This window comes from Meles meles, chromosome 3 (assembly GCF_922984935.1).
Source record: "Meles meles chromosome 3, mMelMel3.1 paternal haplotype, whole genome shotgun sequence".
Classification (NCBI taxonomy): domain Eukaryota; kingdom Metazoa; phylum Chordata; class Mammalia; order Carnivora; family Mustelidae; genus Meles; species Meles meles.
The window spans coordinates 156,684,221-156,706,927 of NC_060068.1; the positions used below are offsets into that span (position 1 = coordinate 156,684,221).

At 43.2% G+C, this 22,707-nt stretch overlaps 1 protein-coding gene across 1 annotated transcript; it reads right to left on the reverse strand.

Annotated features, from left to right (window-relative positions):
- Window positions 1-534: 534 nt before the first annotated feature.
- DNAJC21 (DnaJ heat shock protein family (Hsp40) member C21) lies at window positions 535-21,733 on the reverse strand. Its single transcript, XM_046000319.1, has 12 exons — window positions 21,486-21,733; window positions 15,251-15,344; window positions 13,007-13,130; window positions 12,589-12,711; window positions 11,890-12,194; window positions 10,946-11,097; window positions 8,892-8,979; window positions 6,090-6,248; window positions 5,626-5,668; window positions 2,672-2,844; window positions 1,520-1,595; window positions 535-1,017 (listed from the first exon to the last, which is right to left on the reverse strand). Exons 1-12 carry the CDS (start codon window positions 21,580-21,582, stop codon window positions 853-855), a joined length of 1,599 nt encoding a protein of 532 aa, XP_045856275.1. The 5' UTR covers window positions 21,583-21,733; the 3' UTR covers window positions 535-852.
- Window positions 21,734-22,707: the final 974 nt, after the last annotated feature.

Below are 22,707 nucleotides of genomic sequence, written 5' to 3' on the forward strand. Positions count from 1 at the left end.
AAAGGATGAAAAAAACAAAAGTAAAAACTTCTGAAAATAGTGAAGGAAAAAAGCCTAAGGCAGAATATCCTTTGTTAAAGAGTCAGTACAAATTCTGCGCCACTCGCCCCGGTTCCGTCATGCTTCACGGCCGTCACCGCGCCAAGGAGGAAGTGCCACACAGTGATTTGCTTCCACCTCCACAATGTACATCAGGGCAAAACACCAAAAGATGCATCTTATTGAGAATTACCTATAAAGTCTCAAATCACCATGGTTATACCTTGAGATACGAGTCTTGAAACATAACCATATATGTCAAATTAGCTTCTTCCTACTCTTGTCCTTGAGGAAAAAAAAATACAGTGATCAAAGACAGGCTATTTAGAAATGATTTTAAAAGCAGAACTGGAGTCATGGTATCAGGTAAGAAAAAAAACTATGATTTTAAAACTGAGTCTTTGACAGATCATGAAACTTAGTTAACAGAATACAAAAGCACTATATAAAAAATACTATGTGAAATCCCCAAAATAAAACAGAAAGGAGCATTTGTATGTGTTAAAATAATTTAATTCTCCCTGTACATTTCTGTCCATGTGAGCCAACAGAAGTCAAGAACGCATACTTTACAATATGTACCTGTTTTGAAACATTCAAGTCAATCCAGATGGCAAAGTAGAATTCAATCACTAATGAAATGTTTAAAAAATATATATTAAACAAAAAAATGTTTTTACAAGATAAAAAATAATCTTCCACAATGCAAGAAATTGCAGATCACTGAAATTTTAACTCTTTAGATGACTTCAGTTCAGTTTTTGGTTTCAAAATCTAGAGACAATCAAAAAGAAAAGAACGTTGGCAGGATTTCTATCTGTTTTTACGTTTCTCTTTCTTGCTTCGACTACTCGTTACACTGTTTAAAGAACATGATGAAGGTGCTCTTGCATGACCTGTGGCTTTCAGATGGTCAAAAAGTTTATTCCGGGATGGAAATTCACTATGGCAGGTTGCACAGCTGATAAGAACATCACTCTGAAGAGGGAAAAAAAATATATCAGTAAGAGCGAATGTTATTCCCTGAGAGCAATAATTTGGGTTTTCATGTTGAGATTTAGTATCAAATAATTCAAAAAAAAAAAACAACCTTTTAACAAAATGACCACCACTCAGGCTCAAAAGAGTGAGAAGTTAAGTCCCATCAACCAAAAGCATCAACGTTAAGAGTCCCGAGTCACTCCACGATATGCACCGTATGGACTAGAGCGACGTTTCAGTTTGCAAAGTAATGGAAAACAGAGCAGTAGCTGTTCTGTTGGATCTGGTATTCCCACTGTGCCTTTTACTTCAAAGAACAACAGGGACAGCAGCACAGATATAAATTCTACATCCATCAAGAAAAACTGTTGACAGACCCACGCCTATTCAGTAGGTGCACAAGGGCTCACCAAAGATGGCTTTAGAATCAGAATTAAGAACTTGGATGATATTGCTGAAAGTAGTTCCACTGAAAAATGTCAGTATGATTTTGACCTACCACTGTCTGCGGTTCAGCAGGTACTTTGACAGATTTTTTCATGTCTTTGGCTTTCTTCCCTTTGGGTTTAGGAGCACTGGAAAACAAATTATAGAGTTCTTACAATCCAATAATAATGTATCCCTTTTAATTGTTATTTTGCTCCCAAGAAGACTCAAGTGAAAGTCTAATTCATTAATTTTAATGGCCAATCTAATTAATTTTCACATCTCAAATGAATAGCTTTCCAGAGCAACTTTAAAGACCACAGTAGATGTTAAATGTGACACAAAAACTAACGCATTTACTTAAAACTGTTGAAACACAAGCTACAACACCTTACAGGATTGCACATGTCCTTGCCCTCCTTCCCCAGAGCTACAGGCCTACCCTAGGCCTCCATCACGGTGTTTCCCTCAGCATCTAAACCCCTAAGGGCACTGCCCCACCCCTTCGCTCTGCTCCAATGCTAAATGCTGGCAATGCAGACACGCACTTGACTCTGTTGTTTGAACTCCTTCTTATGGTCCTAGACAGGGAGGCTACTCACTGTTCAGATTTTCCCTCAAGGAATAAGAAATTACTCTCTGCTCTAGAGGAGCAGAGGAGGCCAGAGACAAGAGAGTAAGACATGGCAGGAAGGAGAGGACCAGGAATGCTCTCTCCGCTGAAAGAGACCTTCCTCTGGCCAGCCACTATGACCCTATGCGGCACCACATTCGAGGCTCCTGCCAGCAGGAAGGCCCCTGGGTGTGGAAGCAGATCTTGGTGACCTGCACTGAGGGGCCCAACACAGGATGACAGCCCTGAGCATGGACACACGGTCCCGGACGCTCCAGGAAAATGGGGTGCAGCCTCATCAGGAGATTTGTTCTTGGATTCCTTGTTTGAGAATTACTGATCAAGGATAAAATAAGGACCTCAACAGGATAGAAACTGGGTCAAAATTCTGATTTGGGCCATGTTGCTGAAATGTCCGTTAGCACCTTCCTCCGGCATCCTCTTCCCAACACGCTTTGTCTGTATTACGGTGGGACATCTGTTTGGATAAATCTGTACAGGTCACCGAGAGACCTGTTCTGCTTCATCAACCGTGGCAAAGATGTTATTTGAGATCCGAAAAGATATTCTTCCTACCAACAGTAATTAGAAATCGCCATCAACCTGACTTACTTCTTAGCTTCACTTTTTGGATCATCACAGAGTTCGACAGTCTCAGTGACACTGATACGTTCTTGGGGACTCCCATCGAATTCTTTGGCACGGTCTTGATTTAAGTTGGTATCTTCTGATTCAACCTTTACTTCTTCTCCAGTTCCATTCTCATTGAAATTATCATCATACTTCTAGGTAATAAAACATGTATTCATTACAAAATAATTATAGTAACAACCCCAGCTTCTTAGGATACCAAGTAATTATACTAAACAATTATAATGTCAGGTAGGCTTTGAATGAGGAGACCTTCAGGAAGTAAAAAGAAAAAGCAAATAATAATTTAAGAACACAAATACTCATTACAGAAACATTTGAGTAAGAAAAAAAGTGGAAACAATCTATATGTTCAATAAATGAATGGTTGAATTATGAAGGGAATTATGAAGCTCTTAAAAATCATGTTTGCAAAGATACTGGTTCAATTCTGTGGAACAGTACTTACAAATTATTAGCTAAAATATAAAAGAAAATTACACATGATGTCTGATTACAATCTAATTCAATACTAAGTAGTATCTACAGGCAGAATGAGGGGTGATATTTATAGTTCTCCATGTTTTCCAAATGATCAGCAATGAGCACCTTCTACTTTTATAGTAGGAAAAAAAAAAGGGCAAATAAGCATTATGAAAAAGGCAAAGCTTGGCCAACATACCTATGTGAAGAGTGTTTATTTTTGTTGGTTTGGGTTGGGGCAATATTTTGCCACATTTGCTTTCCCTTCCCTTCCTCCCTCTTCTCTGCACACACACCCTGCCCCCAAGCCTGGAAGGATGAACATAAATTGCAGGCAGATATCATGACGCTTCCCCATGTGTCTCCTAAGAACAAAAACATGCTCCTAGATCCCCACAATGCCCTGATTGTACTCAAGAATTTAACGCTGATGTGACCAGCTCCATAATCCATATTCACAACCCAGTAACAACCTCTCCTTGGGGGCCCTGACAGGTGTGACAAATCAAGGACCCCATGCTGTGCGACATGGTCATGCCCATTGAATCTCCTTTGTCCTAGAACCACCACAGCCCTACTTTTTGTCTTTCATGATTTGGACAATCTGCTGGCTATTCTGTCCCACAGTTTGGCTTCTTCTGGTTGTCTCCTTATGACTGGTTTCAGGCTACACTTTTTTAGCAAAATTAGACCAAAATATCTACTAAGTACAAGATTTATTTTTTTGCAAGTAATTTTGTCTTTGGAATGTTTCTCATGGAGGGTGTTCAGAATACTGTGCTCAAAAGTGACTTGGACTCCTCCTTTCTGTCAGCCAGGGTCCTCTGTTTACATTCAATTGCAGTTTTCTGGGTTTCCTTTTACCATCCTATTACGTTACGCAAATTTTTTTTCCTGCCCATATAGAAAACTCTCCCAGTCTGAAGTTTCCTGACTCTCTGTGTCTGCTGCCGGCTGCTCTTCAGTCTACTGGTTCCTGTCTCTGTACTACCCTCCTTTCAAAAAGAACTGAGAAAACGTCAAGTGCTACATAAAACTAGATCTGAAATGGGATTTTCTTCCTGATAGAATCAGAAATCATCAACAAGAGTTATTACTATAAAGGCATACAGCTTTGGAGGGGAAAAATGGGGTAGTAAATGAAGCATTTTCATTGGTAAGAAAACACAAATATATTTATTACTGCAACCTGTAAGACCTACGCTTCCTGACTCAGGATAGGCTTGGGTTAGGTATAAATCTCTCTTGTGTTTATGCTAGTGGTTCCAGCACACTCAAATGAGAGAGGAAATGTTCTAAGCTAATGATTATAGAGTCTTTGGGTAGAAGACAGTATGAGTCATTTTATAAAGGAACACAGAACTTGCTATGTGGTTTTATAATTGAAGCAAAAGTTCCAAGTCACAAATTTTAACAGTGATAAATTCATGTGTCATGTATTTTTGGAACATGAGACAGACAAAAACTACTTTCAAACATATAACCATTTAAATAAATAAGCCAAATCTAAAGTTTTATGAAAAATCATTAATGTGTTAACTAAATTTTCTCAAAAATATTTTCAGTTTCCAAAAAGAACTGTAACATTTAATACTTAATATAAACTAATACAATTAGCGTATATTAAAGTAGTGCAGAAATCAATTCCACTTCCTTTAGAACCACCAAATATCTTTAGTAAAACAGAGCTCGTTGTGTGTTTATACATCTATAGGATTGTTACACATCTGTAACAACAAAATAACTTTTTTTAAAAGATTTTATTTATTTATAAATAAATTAAATTTTTTAATATTTTATTTTTTAATATTTTATTATTTGACAGAGAGATCACAAGTAGGCAGAGAGAGAGAGGGAGGGAAGCAGGCTCCCTGCGGAGCAGAGAGCCCAATATGGGGCTCCAACCCAGGACGAGATCATGACGAGCTGAAGGCAGAGGCTTACCCACTGAGCCACCCAGGTGCCCCAATTTAAAAATATTCTTAAGAGAGATTGGATTTAGATGCCAGTGTGAAATATTTAAACTACTTACATTTCTGAGTAATATTAAGAAACATTTTTTTTAAGAATCATAAGCATTACTCATTTCTAATCAAATGTTCCTTTCGCAAAATTTCATTTATGTTGTTGGCAAAAAAAAAAAAAAACCCTAAATATACGATAATCAACCCTCAGATTTTCACATATTTCTGATTTTAACTCTTATCTTAGAGATTTAAAGACACGGTCAACATGTGTCCAGATTTTTAATATGATCACTCAGTTAATTAGTATCAGGGAATTAATTCCACTTGCAAAATTTGAAGACACACCGACAACAGTAATTAAGTAAATTAGCCACATACATAAAATAGAGTGAAAATCCCTCTCTTTAACATGAACTATACTAAAACAACAAAAGCAGTCCCACTTTATGTTTGATATTTAATGTTAATAAAACTTTTTCAACATACCTGTGCTGGTTTCTGTTTCTTTTTCTTCTGTTTTTTAGAAAGCCTAAGAATAAATATAAATAAAAATGTCAAATATTTAACTGTGACTACTTACTAAGTGAAAAAAAAAAAACTAAAACACTACTGATAAGAGAGAAGTAAAATTTTAAAAGTAGTTAATAGCATAAGGTCTTAAAAAGAAAATATTCACATTATCGTTAGAAAATTAGAACAGTGGTTCCATTGATGGTAATTAGCATATCAATTACCTTGGTATAAAACTGCTTTTAATATAATCATAATACATTCTGTAAAAATTATACCCGACATCATGTTTTTACCCGTTTCAATATTGTAAATTCCCTTACATAGAAGAAAATGTGGAAAATATTAGCATAACAGAATAACTTCTTAGATAAAACAGCATTTAAATGCAATCTCATCTCTAATGTGATCAGTAAGTCTAGAAGCATTTTTAGAAGTACTTTTGTTTTGGTGCATCTTCTACTTCTTCCTCAGAATTGGCATTCAATGGATTTTCATCAGTTTGAGGTCCTGAAAAATTTTCTTCCTCCTCCTCCAACTGTTGTTTTAACAAGGCAACCATTTCCCGATGTTTTTTTGATTTTTCATGATTCCTCATGCTGGAAGAATAATTGGACGTTAGTAACCACAACAGGATTCACATGTGCCCAAGTATGTGGCTGAATAAGTGCAACCATGGTAAAATTTATTTTTCCCAATAAGGAAGCAAAATGCTGGGGATCCTACAAAGAGAAGCAGAAGAACCCTGTCAGGACCTCTCAGGCGGGAGGACATAGCCAGCCCACACCTGAGCTCTTCTTCCCTCCATCCCAGCATCCTCCCTTCCCTCTGTGTCCTTTTATCTACATATTTGCTTCCAATTTTTCTTTTTTTTTTTTTTGGTCAAATTCTCTATTATCTTAAAATTCAAGTCTTCTCCACTGTTTCCTCTTAATCACTGAGTATTAGCCTAATGCATGCATGTTCCAGGCTGCACTGTGGGCTCTGGAAGATGCCGAGAATTTGTAAGACAGCATTCCAACTTGAAGAGAAGACCACTTGGTTTATGACGTACCAGAGTAGTTTACCTCCTTTTGCTTTTTTTAATAACTGTCTTTCACCTTCTCAAGAGGGTTCTCCCTTCTCACTCCCACAATCCTAAATGTGAGTTCAAACACATCTAAACCCCTCTGCCTGAAACTCTCTGAGCCATGCCTCTTTCAGGGCATCACTGAGCCATGAAGTAACGTTCCACAAAACAGGGTTGACAAGACAGAGGTACCAGAGTCAGTAGGTGAACAAGAAAGTAGGAAACTTACATCCGTACTATCAACTTTATCTCATCTGTTCAGACTTGGATTTTCTAGCTTCAGTTGCTACTTTTCCCTCCCACTAAAATGCTCCTTCATACCATGGTTTCTTAGAGAAACTGGAACATCTTGTGCCAGAAAATAACTGCTCAAAAAAATGACTGGGACTTGTCAAAAGGACACAGGAGTCACCTTGAAAGAACTCTCACTAATCATATCCAGAAAAGTTTGAGCATGAAAAGTACAGTAAGAAATCATAAAACACTGAAATACTTCACAAATTCATACTGGTAATAGCTAGACGGAGAAGAGGCAGGGCTCTTATTGATGGCAGAAGGCCTACTGAGGACTAATAACGGAGAAGGAGCACTGGTTCCAGAAAAGCCCCGCTTTGGAATCATTATGTGACAAGTGGGATAAGCTGAAATCATCAATGAATGCCAAATCTAGGACACGGATGAGGAGCAAGGCACTTGTCTAACTTGAAAGTGTCTCCCCACAGATTAAATGGACTATAAAGTAAAATCTGTTGCAATGGAAAAAAAGTACTAACTCTACAATGGAAACATTAGAAGATGTCCTGGCTGGGTGATCAAAACTCTCACCACCGAGGAAGGGCAGACAGATGTCATATGCTTCCAGAACTGAAGGCCCAAGAGCAGCACCGCATGTTGACGCCATAGCCAGCCAGACACAGAATCCAATCATGAGGAGACCGACACTCAAGATGATAAGTACTCCAGGAAAAAAAACGTTCTGAAGGGCCCGTACTCTGGAGTAACAATGGCACATACAAGGGAACTGATCCAGATTGAACAAGACCACATAAATGAACATGTCCTCTGATCCTAGACCTGATCCTGATCGGAGTGGAGAAGACACGGGACAGGACGCCGAGAGTACGTGCTGATAGAAGTGGAATATAGGCGGTAAAGGAGAAGAAAGGACCACAGCCAGGTTATAAGCCTCCCGAAGCTGACAGCTGTCCTGCGATCATCTAACAGAATGGCTTTCTTCTTTAGGACTATATACAGAAGTAATTTAGACGTAGACAAGCATTATGTACGTAACCTACCCTCAAATTATTCAGGGAAAACCTGTGTAGAGCAGGGGAGGTGGGGGGAGGGAGAAGGGGTGAACACAAATAGGGCAAAACATCGGCCACAGGTGAATTGGTTGCTTTATTCTATCCTTGCAACTTCACTCTAAGTCTGACATTATTTCTAAATAAAAAAATGAATTTTAAATGCCCTTCACTGTTGCTTTTGTTTTCCCCTTTCTAACTCTTCTGCCTTTGCCACTTCTCTTACGACTCAACAGTATTTCCCCTGGGGGTTCCACACCGACGCCTTGTACGCCTCCCACACCCCCACTTGAACCTTCTGGTCTCCCCTCTCCTTCCCTGCATGTGTTTTGTTTCTTTGTCCCTTGCTGAGCCTACCTTTGTTTTCTGTCCTGTTCTTTCTCCTCTCTTTGTAATAATATCCCCTTAAATACTTCTCTCTTCCTCCTTGTTTCCAAAAGGCAAAGTCCCTCCGCTTCAGCAAATGTAATTCAGGTGGGACACATTTAAAGTTCCTAGGTTGAAACGGGACACTCGCCTGCATGGGAGTGTGACAGCTGGAAGGGAGTCTGCCACCAACAACAGAGACTCGCTTTGGTCTAGCCTCCTCATCTGTGACTGTGCCTTCATCGCAACAAGCAGTGATATGGAGACACGTCCATGTTTTTTAAGCAGCAGCTCTCACGTAGGACTGCCGGTTGTGAACGAGAATCAGTGCAGTGTGCTTAACCGCTGGCACAAATCCTACATCCTCCTCTGGGGGAAAGAAATCCCCCAAGAGAACACGGAGGAGGGCTGGTGACCCCCTGCTATGAACACTCTCTTTTCAGGACTTTCAGTGTTCTGGTTCACCTCCGAAGAAAAGGGGAGTTCGGAGATCTTAAACTTACGCCTTTTCTGTTTTGAAAGATTTGTCGCACGCTGGGCAGTAAAGGTCGTCGTACAGCTCAGCATCCTCAGCTTCATCACTGTCTTTACCTACGAGAAGGAAGCCGACAGTCAGAACCCAAATCTGAAACGTGTTAGCAAACTCCATGTCTTTAGTAACAAACGAATTTCGCACACAAAGTAGAAACTGTATCTCCTTACAAAAATCAAATAAGGTTACCAGGATTTGAGCTGACCTTTCAAAAGCAGTCCTGAATTATAAGGGTAGGCTTCCAAATCACCACTTTATCTTTCCAGTTCTTCTCCAAAGTCTACTGAGAAGACTCAAAGTCTTCTCAAAGTTCTCAGTGTGAGCTAAGTCCAGAAAATCAAATGCCACTTTCACAGTTCTACCACAAAGCAGTTTTTTCAACAAATTTTTCAGCTGACCCCTTGAGCAAGATTTGATGCAAACACATTTGTAACTGTAATCTACTCTTAAGTGCTTAAATAAACCTAGCCTGAAACACTCCATCATTATTTGACGGGCTGGTCATAAAAGAGCCTATTATATATAAACTTTAACATGTCTTTACACCCTTGTATTTTTAATAAGCTTGGAACTTTGTTACAATGAAATAATTACTATCAAGATAGTCCGCAAAATCTAAGCAACTAAAATGCTGAACTGAAAGTCGTTGCAAAATCCCATCTGTCTTCTTAAGAAATAAACAGGTAAACTGACTGCCACAGAGATCACAGGATCATGCAAAGAGATCAATAAGGATTCCAAGGTATCTCTTCTACAGTCTACATTTTGGTTCTTTGTAAGTGATATTAATATGATTCTGAAAGACACTTTCTCACTGAAATAACAAATGATCAAAACTCATTCTACCTAGTATTAATGTTTAATAAATGGTATTAGTGTGCAATTACCTGTACCCTTTCATTATATATAAACAATTCATCAAATAGTTATAAAGAATGTTAGCTTTGAAGTAAAAATCTGGATCTAAAAATGGTCCTATGGCAGGTCTATGTGCCACAGCTTCTCAGAGTCTTATTTTCCTCTTCAGTAAAAGGGAAGTCATTCTATGAGCAAAATATACATTTAAGGGGTATCGTGCAAGGATCAAGCAAGCTCTTGAACGTGAAAGCACTTCATAAATTTTACATAAAACTCTAATTATGCCACCACACGTTTAGAGAATGCATTATAATTTTCAAGACTTTCATACATACTACTTCTAAAAATTTCATTTCGTTATCATTTCGAGTAAATAAAAGTCCACCATCCTACCATTCACCTACTAGTCTAAAACAACACATTTATAGAAAAGGTGAACTGATCCTTCCACATTATTCCTCATGCAACAGCCAGAGACTACGCGAAAGGTCAGGTTATTCTCCACAATGCCTACTCCTCGCCTGTTCAGGTAGTCAAAGGCCTTGTGCTCTCACAAGGGATGCACAGAAAGGACACTTCTCAACACAGTGGGAGGAAACTCTCAGAAATGAGAGAAAGAATTTATATACACCACACAGACTCCTGTATAATATCAGCTTTTCTGGAAAGAGCGGCTATGAAAACTTGACCTCCCAGGCTTCATCACAGGTTTTTACGTAACCAGCAGTCACATCTGTCAGTATACCCACCTGTCAAGTTATTTATGCAGCCAGAAGCCCAGACTGTTTAAAGCATGCTCCGAAAAGAGGTTATTAATCAAATAAACTTTTTTTCTTATTCTGGCCATCTAGGGTTCAGTCAACATCAATGGACTACCTTTGCTTGGCCTATATACAATATTGTTTTTCATTTTAATTGTCTGCCACATTTCAAAACTGGAAGACGTCCCATAAAAATCCAGATTTCCAGCTCTGCTTAGAAGGCAAACGGACAGGAACACCCTGGCAACACGGTCCTGGCAGCAGCGGAGGGAGCGCAGATGTCCCCAGGATGCAGCCATGCCCCTGTCCCCCCACCCCACCCCTGCCTGCCACCAGCAAGCATCCTGAGTGCATGACGTCTGAGCACAGCATTGCCTTTCTCAAGTTTCCCAATGAAGGCAGTTACCATCGTGCCCATCTTTGAGCTCAGATTCCTCCATCTCATCTTCATCTGATCCATCTCCAAACTCCTTCTCATAGCGCGCCTCCATCTCCTTGAGCTCCTTCTCCAGGTCGGCCACGGTCATCCAGCTCTGTTCTTTGTACTGCTCGGCCAGTCTAGACACACAGCACAGCCCCACTGACGCTGGTCCTGCTTACCCCCCAGGCCTCCAGCCCATGTCCTGGAGAGCTGCTCCCCCCACACCGTCAGGGCTGAGTTCAAGTGGGGGCGAGTGGCTTATCTGTTATGTGGGTGATTTTAAGCCCCCTATTAGACAATAGGTTTTGAAACCTAGACCTCCTAGCAAGTTATTAAAAAGTCTTGAGGTGTTTTTAAGTCCTAAGTGGCAAGTAGAGTGCTAATTTTCCAAAAATGAAGGATGGGGTGAGTAGAATTTAGAAGTGAATCATCTTTAAAAGAATGCTACAGTGCTCTGGACACAGTGCTTTTACACTAACTCCAAGTGACAAAGCTTTAAAGGCATAAAAATGAACCAAAGTCCTGGAGTGTGCCATCAAAGAGGCGGGACCATGAGGCGGGGCACGGTGGGCACACTGCACAGCATCTCGGGCCGAAGCCCGCCTCTGCCACTTCCCAGATCTGGGATCTGGGGCCTGCCTGCCTGGCTTCCTCAAAAGGACGAGGAGAAAAGCCAGAACTTACTTCGCAGAACTGCTAGGACAAAAGTGCTTGGAACAGGGCCTCATCCAGAGGAGGAGATCAAAGGGTGGTCATTATTATGTCTCAGAGCAGTCTGGAAAGGATCTCAAGTATTGAGGGCCTCTGCAGGCAAACATGCAGTGCAAGGGTGGCTGATGAAGCCAGGACATGGGGGTGCCCCCCCATCAGGCCCGGCCCCAGGGCCCCACACCTCTCCGGAGTTAGGGGCCCAGCCGCGCCTCCCGTACTTGGCCTGCTTCAGCTTCTGCTGCCGCCTCATCTCCTCCGCCTTCCTGGCCTTCTCGGCATTCTGCTCCTCCACGAGCTTCCGGTGCGCCTGCACTCTCCTGTCTCTCTTGCGGATGAACGCGACCAGCTGGCGCACCAGCTCGTTCTTCTCCTTCCTCGCTTTGTCTCGAATTTTTTTGTTTTCCTTCTCCATGGCTCGTTTCTCCCAGCGGTTTGAAGCCTGTCGCGTGTCATATTCTTCCTTCCACGCAAAGTTCTTCTGAGTACAGAAACTCTGCCAATAGGCATAGAAAGGATGGACGACCTAGAGACCAAGAAAACAGGTAACATGCTGAGGTTTAAGATTCTTTTTCTCCAGCAAGGCAGCAAATTATTGGTGACGCAATACATCTCTTTTTTCACACACATCACATCGCCACTAGTCAATGGAAAAGACAGTCCTTCAGGGCTTTACAGATTAAATCGCCCTCGAGAACAAACTGAGTGAAGCGCTGAATGGGATGGGACCCGCTCAATAAACAGGAAAAGTAAAGGAGGACACTCCGAGGGCGCCACAAGCCCCTCTGGGAAGGGAGACAGGTGCAGAGTTAGTTACAGTGTGGGACCAAGAACCAGGGTCCACTCTTCTCAAATAAAGAAATGGGGAGAAAACACACTGGTAAAGCACATTATAAAATGGCAATGCAATTTTCTTTTACCGTATCATAGTCACTCTGGGAGTCTCCAAAAGTGGGGAAATCCTCCATCTCCTCTTCTAACACAGATTCTAGCTCTTCCTTCGCAATCATCTCAAAAACGTTACGATAAACTGTATAAAAGCCCTAAAGAACAGCAGCAGGAAAACAAATTCTTAATACTTCTATACTCTGATCACAGAATACAATTTTGAAATGTACATAAAAAACTTTAATGTTAAAGAATTACAGGCCCAAGCTCTGTCATGACAGAACATGCAGGTTTCTGAAAACTGCAGTTTTCATACGCCGACAGTTTAAATACAAAGGCAATATTTTTTCAGTTTTCAAAATGAACACTGCTTTCACCTATAATAACATGATTTCTCTTTGTGTTTGAAAGTCTCGTGCTTGACAGGAAATTAAGAGTGAGTTCATTTACCTTTTCATCATCTCCATAACCAGAGTAACAGGTCACAGTGAAGTAGTGAAGCAAATCTAAGCTGTCGTCCTGATATTCCCCGTCAAGCCCACCTTTAAGGAGAGCCTCTCTATGATTATCATACCTAAACAAACAAATTAGCATCATCAGTGATCGCTGAATAAATGAGAATTCAAAAGGACTCTTGAAACTGAAACAGCCAAAATATTATTAGACATTTTAATATGTCCAATCCACACTCAAAAAAAATTTTTTTTAAATATCAACATGAAAAGACTTGATAATCCTTCACAGAACTGATTAAAACTATGACTGCAACTTCCAGGACGAGGCAGGCACTGTACACTACTCGCCCACATGAACAGTGGAATTTAACAAGCCAGGGAATTTCCATGACTCCCCCAGAAAGGTAGCTGCATTTCTACGGGTAAGAAATATTACTAAATTGGTCGGCACGGAACACAATCTGCTCCACAGACTAAGATTATATATTTGTGATCAGATTTACCAACAAAGACCAGAACTGGTCTTCCTAGGTTTGTATAAACAATCTACGAGTTTCACATACACACAATTACTCCCTATAATAACTCTGTAACGTCAGTTCTTACCCCAAAGATGTAATGGGAAACTGACTCTCAGTGATACTAAATAATTTATCTATAATCACAAACCCGGTAAGCAGCAGAGCTAGAATTCCAAACCAGGCCTCCTGCACTAGAAGGACCATACTCCTAGCGACTGTGCAGTCTGGCCTGCAGGCAACACGAGAGTCAACACGAGAGTCAACAGCAGGGCCTTCACACAAAAGGACAAGAGAGCCCTTCGCACAGGAAGGCCACGTGAGATCTGGAGAAGGGTACAGAGCCAAGGGAGGCAGGATAGAATTTCAAAGTTCCTAAAGGAAAGCAAAAGCATTCCTAAGGCCAGATCTCCAAATTTTTCAGGAGGAGAAAAATGTAGGATTCTCTCTCTGAGAATCTCTCTCTCTGATTTTCACCTAAAGGACAATTTTTAAAGAATTTTTTTTTTTACAGCCTTTCTCGCTTGAGAGCCTGCCATGTTGTACGCTGTTTGACACACACAAGACTCAAGCAGCAGCCCTGCATACCCACCTGCTCTTTGTAACAGCAGGCTCTTACACAGACATGCTGGGGCTTAAAACCTAATCCTTGGTAGCAAAAAGTTCATTGAGAATCTGAAAACTCGGGGTGCCCAGGTGGCTCAGTGGGTCCTGGGATCAAGCCCCGCATCCAGCTCTCTGCTCAGCAGGGAGCCTCTTCCCCCCGGCCTGCTTCTCTGCCTACCTGTGATCTCTCTTAGTCAAATAAATAAATAAAATCTTCAAAAAAAATCTGAAAACTTAAATTTAAACATAGAAATTTTTGTCTGGGGGTGACTGGGTGGTTTAGTCCTTTAAGCATCTGCCATTGGTTCAGGTCATGATACCAGGGTCCCAGAATCAAGCCCCTCATCGGGCTCTCTGCTCAGCGGGGAGTCTGCTTCTCGCTTTGTCCCTCCCCCTGCTCATGCTTTCTCTCTCTAATAAATAAAATCTTTTTTAAAAAAAGAATTTTTGGGGGCGCCTGGGTGGCTCAGTGGATTAAGCCGCTGCCTTCAGCTCGGGTCATGATCTCAGGGTCCTGGGATCGAGCCCCACATTGGGCTCTCTGCTCCGCAGGGAGCCTGCTTCCTCCTCTCTCTCTACCTGCCTCTCTGCCTGCCTCTCTGCCTACTTGTGATCTCTCTCTCTGTCAGATAAATAAATAAAATCTTTAAAAAAAGAATCTTTTGTCTGAAAATGCTATTAAATTATCAGGTCATCATACCTAAAAGTATCTGTCATAGACACAGAAGCTTAACTCCATTTCTTCATATAAAGTAGTTCTTGGGAAAATCCTGCAATTCTAGCTCTGAAACACTGTTTTAAGGGTAAGTCAGCATTCCTAACACCAGTAAACTTGTCATACACCAAAGAGATCCCGTTTAATAAGAAGTTACTTCCCAAGGGTCAAGGTTCAATCTATCTAATATTGCCAAGCTTTATTCTACCTCCTCTAAAATAATTGGAGTATTCACCTCTAAGCTTCCTTCCAATTCTAATGCTGCAGTTTCTACAATGAATAGGGGACAGATGCCTCAGAAAACACCGAAACGTTTGACAAATATCCACTTTTTAAAATCTTCTATTGATAATTCTTCCCGACAAAATACACCAAGTAGGAGGGGCAGCGTGATGCTCACCATGCTCTTTCCTGAGGGTCACTCAACACGTCATACGCTGCTTGGATTAATTTAAACTGTTCAGCTGCTTCTGCGGCATTATCCAGATTTTTATCTGTTAAAATAAAGTTCCAGATAGTCAGTCATCAGACAAGTAGAGGACAGAATTTAAAAGGGACCTCTTCTATCACAAATGCCATAAATAGATGAGGAGTTCGCAAAACAAAGAAAAACAATCAGGAAAAAGCAAAGAGGTCCTAGTGAGAGTTGATAATAAGGATATGCGAGAAGTATCTACTTGAGAAGAAACTGTATGCTTTCCCCTAAGCTTTGGGGCATCACTGAGCACTCAGTCTGGGTATCCACAAACGTAAAACCCCGAGTAGCACACATTTCATTTTTTGAAAAAGCAAAATATATATGTAAAATCAGTCATGGAAGGAGTGTTATTATTTAGTACGGTCTTTATGTTTTTTCTTATCAACACAGAGCACAATCTCGTAAAGCTTTAAAAATATATACTAATTATTTTTCTCTTAACTATGAATTCAGAGAACATCGGGTAGTTTCCAAGATGGCCCCCAAGGCTCCCCACCTCCTGGCATTCACACCCTGCGGAGCCCCCTCACAGGTCACCAGGGTTGGTCTGTGTGACCAACAGCAAGGCAGTAGAAATGGTGATGGCCCACTAAGATACTTCTGAGACTAGTTTATAGAAGGCTGCAGTTTCCACCTCGGGCTCTCGCTCTCTCGGATCGCTCTGGGAGTAGCCGGCTGCCATAGCAAGAAGACACTCGGGTGGCCCACGTAGAGAACGGTGGCCTCTGGCCCACAGACAGCAAGGAAATAACGCCTGATACGATGGGAGGGAATTGAAAAGCGGGTTTTCCCAATGAGGATACCACCTCACGAGAAACCCTGAGCCAAAACCACCCAGCTAAGCCATCCCCACACTCTGTCCTCAGAAACTGAGTCCACATAATGGATGTTTGCTGTGTTTATTGTTTTCAGTCCTAAGCATTTGGTAGTCTGTTATGTAGCAATAGATAACTACTATACTCAGAAAGTGAAGTATTTTCGGACCACTCTGGAGCATACCAAAATTCTATAAGCTACAACTCAATACTTGCCCTCTAAGAGGCCAGAGGAAAAATAGGCCAGAAACATACTTCCTGGGAATAACTTTGCAGCCTTAGAACAAGATCCTCGAGGGCATCCTGCCTCCTCTTTCTAGGTACCATCAGGCGGGATGTCCAGTCCTTCAGGGAGTTTTCTGCTCAACGACTATCACAGACAATACTTTCTCAAGTGCAGCCATTGGCCGTAGCCCCTCTTTGCTGAGATGCTTTCATAGAAAAAGCTTTCGATGTTATTTCAGAATCATGGTAACTCTAACTTGAAAGGAAAAAACCATCCATCCCCGCAGCCTAGCTGTAAGTAGCAAGCGATCCAATGCCGGTCTAAATCCCCTTCCACAGGGCAGCCCCTCTGAAGACGGCCAACGGTTATCACCAAGTCCTCCTTCTCCCGGGACTAAACACCCCCATTTCTAATGGCACATTGTAATCCTCTACTTCAAGTACAGCCAAAGACAGGCACCAATAATCAAGGAGCCAACCATTCCCTACTTCCCCTCCTTCACAGTCTACTTTTAATCATTCTAGCTCATTTCGTTACCTGTCCACAACAGCATTGTATTACATCCTTCTGAATCTACAGCTGACAAAGTTTCACGTATTTTTCATACTGACAGGCCAAGTGATAACTGCATAATGGATTTTTTAAACGCTCAAGAGCTCTGAATCCATTCTGTGCAGACGCTGAAGGTTAGATCATCCAACACCTCTCCCCTTTTCTCTTGCAGCCTCCACTGGGGAGGCTGAGCTAAAGGACTTGCTTTCCAGACTCCCTTGCTGCTAGAAATGGCCATGACACAGCTCTAACCAGTGAGAGGACAGCAGAAGTCTAATTATTAGTGTATTTTCTTTCCTTCCTCTTTCTTCTTGTCTGGCATGTGGACTAATGTGTGGCGCTTCAGGAGCCATCATGAGACTGTGAAGAAAAAGCCAAGAGATTCAAAGCGATATTAAGGAATCACTGAAACAATGCCAGCAGGCACCTACCTCCAAACCTTCTTGTGGTGAGAGAGAGAGAGAAAAATATTTATTAAAGCCACTGTGGTTAGGTTTCCTGTGATTTCCAACTACTACTACCAAATTCCATCTCGTTGTGGCCCTGTTGCCATCAGGCCTATCCTGCAATCAGATAATACAGGACACTCAGTCCCCTGTTGCAATTATTTTAAATTTTGATCACCACTCTGTGTAAGATATTACTAGCCTACCGAGTATCTAGTCTTTTCTTCCTCCTAACAAAACCCTGATTTTGTTCATAGTAGTAATGTGCCTAGTTAAAAAATGCACCTCCCCAGACTTTCTTGAGGTTGGGGAGATCAGGTGACCCAGTTTTAGCCAATGAGATAGAAACACATGCCTACCAAGTGAAACTTGGCAGGAAAGATTTTATTTTCCAGATGGAAGAGATGGGCTTTGGTGGCACTCACCTTATGCCTTCACTCAGTCCAAAGTCAGGGTATAAGGCCTACAGGCAATTATGAGGACTGAAACAGAGACTGCTGGTTTATTCCCTTCTTCCAGTAGTAAGTGAACCCCAACTTTGTGGTGGGCACCTGGTCCCATTATAAAGACTCTGTTGTGCAGTCTCCTTCGAAGCTTCACATGACCGTGAGCACGCGCTGACGTGTAACACGCATGAGTGCTCTACGACAGCTTTTAAGAACTTCCTTAAAAGGCAACTAGCACGCACGCTCTGTCTCTGCTCTGCCCTTTCCTCCTCCACTCGGCTCCCTGGGACCTTCCTCCCCCACCCCCCACCCGTCAAAGGCCACCCTGGACAGTAAGTGGGGGCCCACCTGAGATGTGCTGACGAGAACGGTTACACGGTGGCTCACCTCCCTGTCTCTGCACCACAACATGGGACAGCAAGAAACTTTTAGCTCTGAGGCTTAATCGCTTACACTCGGTGCGAGCACTCGAGCCTCGGGATCAGGACAACGGAGCAGGTCTTTGAGGGCTTCGTCAAGAGCTGGAGCTACCAAGACGGGTGTCCCCTGGATTTCTTGCTAGGTACGGAAAACAAAACTATTCACTTTAGTTACTGTCGCCACCTTTCTGTCACATGCAGCTCTGAACACAGCCAGATATGCCTTCAAGGTGAGAGTCATGATTTCTGTATCTTTCACGATTCAAAAATACTCATGATTGCTACATCTTCATCAAACCATTCATAAACTTTCTGTCATAAACAAAACAGTACAGTCCCAATTAAAGCAGAATGGCAGAAAACGCCAGCAAATCAATCTTCCCACATAAAACAAAAAAGGTGACTGGGGGAGGTATGTGGGTGGTTCTTCTTCACCTTTTAATCAGTTCTGTACTTCGTTGTCCTGTTTCTTCCCACACCCTTCCTTCCTCCCCCAAAGAAGTTTGGAGAAAGCTCAAGCTTTGAAACACAGAAAGTCCATCAATGTACCAGCTGAAAATAAGATCTCGCCTCTTACTAACACGTCTTTCTTAATTTTTTTCAGTCCGTCATATGGCTTATTTCACTTAAATATACCTGAACTGGCTGACTATAATGTTAAACTGAGATCTAAGCACATAAATGCAGTAAGTTAAAAAGCAATAATAAAGAAAAAGCCCACATTTATTATCAGTCACACCCAAAGGCCGCAGGTACTGCAAATCCAGTCATCAAAGTTTAAGAGGCATTCTCACACTATTCTCTGTGCTTTCCTTTCCATTCACTCACACTCTCTTCTATCCCTCCCAAACTTTTTTACACTACCTTCTGGAAAATTCCATGGACTGAGCCTCTTAAGTCCTGCCTCAACTGAAACCAGGCTCCCTGAGAAAACCGCTTCCCTGCAGGACTTCCTTCTTGGGCTCCTTCAGCCACAGCCCTCCTGTGGCAGGGCTGGTGCTGGAGCTGTCTCCTGGCTGCTGGTCCGTTCCTCATTCCCGAGGGCACACTAGCATTCCGTCCAGATTCAAACCACTGGCCAACCCCACCTTCTCCCCCTTCTCACTGTCCACATACCACTCAACCACTCCCCCTTAACTCACTGAGAATTCCAGCCCTTGGCTCAGAGTTTCCATTCCTGGGTCTTATGGTCACCATGGGTGACTTCAATGTACTCTGACCTCCCAGTCACCCTCCTCCCAATCTTGCCTGTCCTAATCTGCTCTCTCCATACCTGACAAACACAAACCTATCTTTTCCCCTGCTTCCCACTGCCCTTAGGTTAAAATCAATCTACCTCGTCCAGTTGACCCCAACCTCCAAGACCTGGCTGCTGCCTACCTGGCCATACCCCCCTCTTGCCCTTCTTGTACTCTGCCATGCTTTATCTGGCCTTCCTCCCCCTGTACTCCCTGCTTTCTGGCTTTCAGTCTGGCTTTCAGTGGGATACACATCTATTCTACCCACACAGAAACCCAGTCCAGGTCAGGCATGGTGCTCATAAGCCTTCAGACCACCCTTCTCTCGCCAGACTGAAACTATTTCCCTGGGACTCCCTGATGACTCTACCTGCCTGCAGAGCAAGGACCATTCCTGCCTCATTCACACAGTAAAGTGCTCACGGCAGTCATCAAATAAAAGCCTTCCCCTCAAGACGAGTGATCTCACTAGGAAGTAACATTGACCCTACTGAAAACTATTTTCAGTTGCTCAATTTAAAAAAACAAAAAATGAAAAGAAATACCTTTAACAATGAAAAATGAACAGCCTTTCTTCTTGAAGTACAAATTATTCTTTGAAGCAAAGCCCAGATGTTAACCTCAGAAACACCTAACACAGGACCTTACACAGAGATTGAATTGAACATTTGCTGACTGACAGACTTAACAAATTAACAAGCCAGCACAGCAAAATATATCAAAATCATGTGTCACCTGAAAAGTAGGTATCCTTTAAATGTATAGGCATGTTCAAACAAAAGATATTTAGGATGTTATGATTTATGATAACATTCAGAGAAATTTCGTTTCTAACCGGTGTGGTTTCAAAATAGTTAATTGATGTTTTAGTAACTTTTGCCTACTTCTTCCTTCTTTCCTTGCACTGATTTCCAGTTAATCACCAAATCTGATAATTTTTCCTTCACAGCATCTCTTCTACCAGGCCTTGCCCTTCCCTCCCACTAACCCCCAGCCTGGTGTGAACCCTTCCCTTGCCATAGTGGACGCTGGGGCATTCATTAGTTGTTCTGTTCATCCAACTACCAATTATGCATGTTGTGCTATTTTGTTTGCACCCGTATTTAACTTTTCATGGTTTACAGCATGTTTTCCAAGGGATGTCTTAGCATTTCAGAATCTTACTATGGTGACTTGCACATACTGGAGATTCTATAAACTCCCTTATTGATTAGTGCTAATATGTAAACCTCTTACAAACCTCAAAAAGCTGATATTCAACTATAGCCTTAGTTTCCCAATCTGAAAGATCAGATTACTTCACAGAAGTCACACATGCCTGAACTACGACCAAATAAAACAACCAAAGGAAGCATACTTCTAAGTATACATACAAACTTCACTAGGGAAGACACCCAATTAAAACTCTCCATCTGCAAAACATCTCAAGTGGAGTACGGGGTCCGTATTTCAGCAGCTTACTGGGGAAGTGTCGGGGGGAGCACAGCTATACAAGACAGTTTACTAGCTTCTTTGTCTTAATTTCTATAAGGGGCCATAAATTACACTTGGGTAGTTGGGATTCCGTGATGAAGTTAAGGGCAGCTGAGCGGCAGAAACTCAAGCAAGGGCCAAACTCGAGAGCCCAGGTCTCCGGCTCCGGCTCGTGTCTGCTTAGGGGTGGGAGGAGCCGCTGAAGTCGCTAGAATGTGTCCTCCCCATCTAGTGCCACTGCGGGTAGCGCCGAGGTTGGTGGGTGGGCCGGGGGAACATCTGGGAAGGGAGGGGCTGCCCGGGGCTTGAGGGAAGCCTAGGTCGAGCGACGCGTCCTCCGACGAGCGGGGAGGACGCCCGGCGGGAAGAGCACTGCGCAGGGGCACCTGGCCGGGGACCCGAACGGGGTTCCCAGGGCGAGGCGAGTCACAGGGCGGGGAGGTTGAGACTGGCCAGGGTCCCGGAGTTATTCCGGGAAGAGAGGGGCGAAGGGTGGCGGGGCTCGGTTTTTGCAAGGGCTGCGACGGTTGCGGAGTAGTTACCCGGGTGCCATTTCAGGGCCAGCTTCCGATAGGCCTTCTTGAGCTCCTCCTCGCTGGCGTCGCGCCGCACCCCCAGCGCTTCGTAGTGACACTTCATCGCCCGGCCGGGCAAGGGGCTGGGGCCGGGGCCCGGGGCGGGGCCGGGGCCCGGGCCCGGGCCGAAGGGGCGGCGGCGGCGCTGCTGGTCCTCTTCGGCAGCGGGAGTCCGGCGCCCACACCCCGCCAGCCAGCGAGCGCGGCGGCGGCGGCAGCGGCGCCGGGTGGCGGAAGCGCGCGGCGGCGACAGGCGGCGCGGGCTGCGGCACGCGGGAGCGCGGAGGGGGCGGTGCCGGAGGCCGCGGCTTCGCATGGGCTGGGGGAGGGCTCGGTTCCGGGAAAAGCTGCGCGAGGGAGGCGGGGCCTCGGCGGAATGGAGGCAGGGCCACAGCAGGTGGGAGGCGGGGCCGCGGCGGGATGAAGGCGGGGCCCCGACAGGTGGGAGGCGGGGCCACGGCGGGCGTCATTGTGAGGGGCACAGTAGCCGGTCTGTGTAAGGAGCACTAACTGGGCTGGCCGCCGGAGGGCTGATAGGAGTCTGATAGAAGGTTCCGGAAAGCATCTTGTCTACTGAAGACGATTTCTCAGTGGGCCCCCGTTTTTCCGGGTGAGGCGACTCAGGCTCGAAATAGTCGAGTGTTTTGCTCAGGCCTCCCCAGCTGACCAATGGCAGGATTCAGGTGAACCAAATACAGGATTTAACTTCAGTTCTCTTCAGCTGCCACTTATCGAGATCTCTAATACTGCTCGTTCTAATAGGCAATGAAGTCACAGTAAATATGATGCCTTAAAGTGGAAAATTTGAGAGACCATCAACACATTTTAAAATAACATACCAAATGTTTTACCACCAGTATGAATAAAACTGTGTTGACCCATCAACTAACACTTTCTGGCTTCTAAGCCTGCATTTCCTAGATTGTTAAGAATGCCTTTAGGGGATAGTATTTAACCAGTTTTTGTTGTTCCAACGGACACACCTTTATTACAGGATGGAAGATCCCTACAACTGTTTGTTTGATAAGGTGTCAAAATAATATCCTAATTGTCATTAAAATATATTGGCTTAATAGATACACCAATATATTTCACTGTAATGTGGAATGTTTATCAGTTGTTAGGTGTAGGTTTTGTCAACCATGTGTAAAGGGTTGGCTCTATTGCTAACATCTTATTGTACAAGGTG

What these genes read in the sequence shown, in the direction of transcription:
- DNAJC21 (XM_046000319.1), bottom strand. Translation starts at nt 21,582, where the DNA reads ATGAAGTGTCACTACGAAGCGCTGGGGGTGCGGCGCGACGCCAGCGAG. An exon ending in AGAAACAGAAACCAGCACAG is followed by an intron (nt 2,845 to 5,625) that starts GTATGTTGAAAA and finishes TTTATTACCTAG; the next exon opens with AAGTATGATGATAATTTCAA. An exon ending in CCAAAAAGTGAAGCTAAGAA is followed by an intron (nt 1,596 to 2,671) that starts GTAAGTCAGGTT and finishes TTTGTTTTCCAG; the next exon opens with TGCTCCTAAACCCAAAGGGA.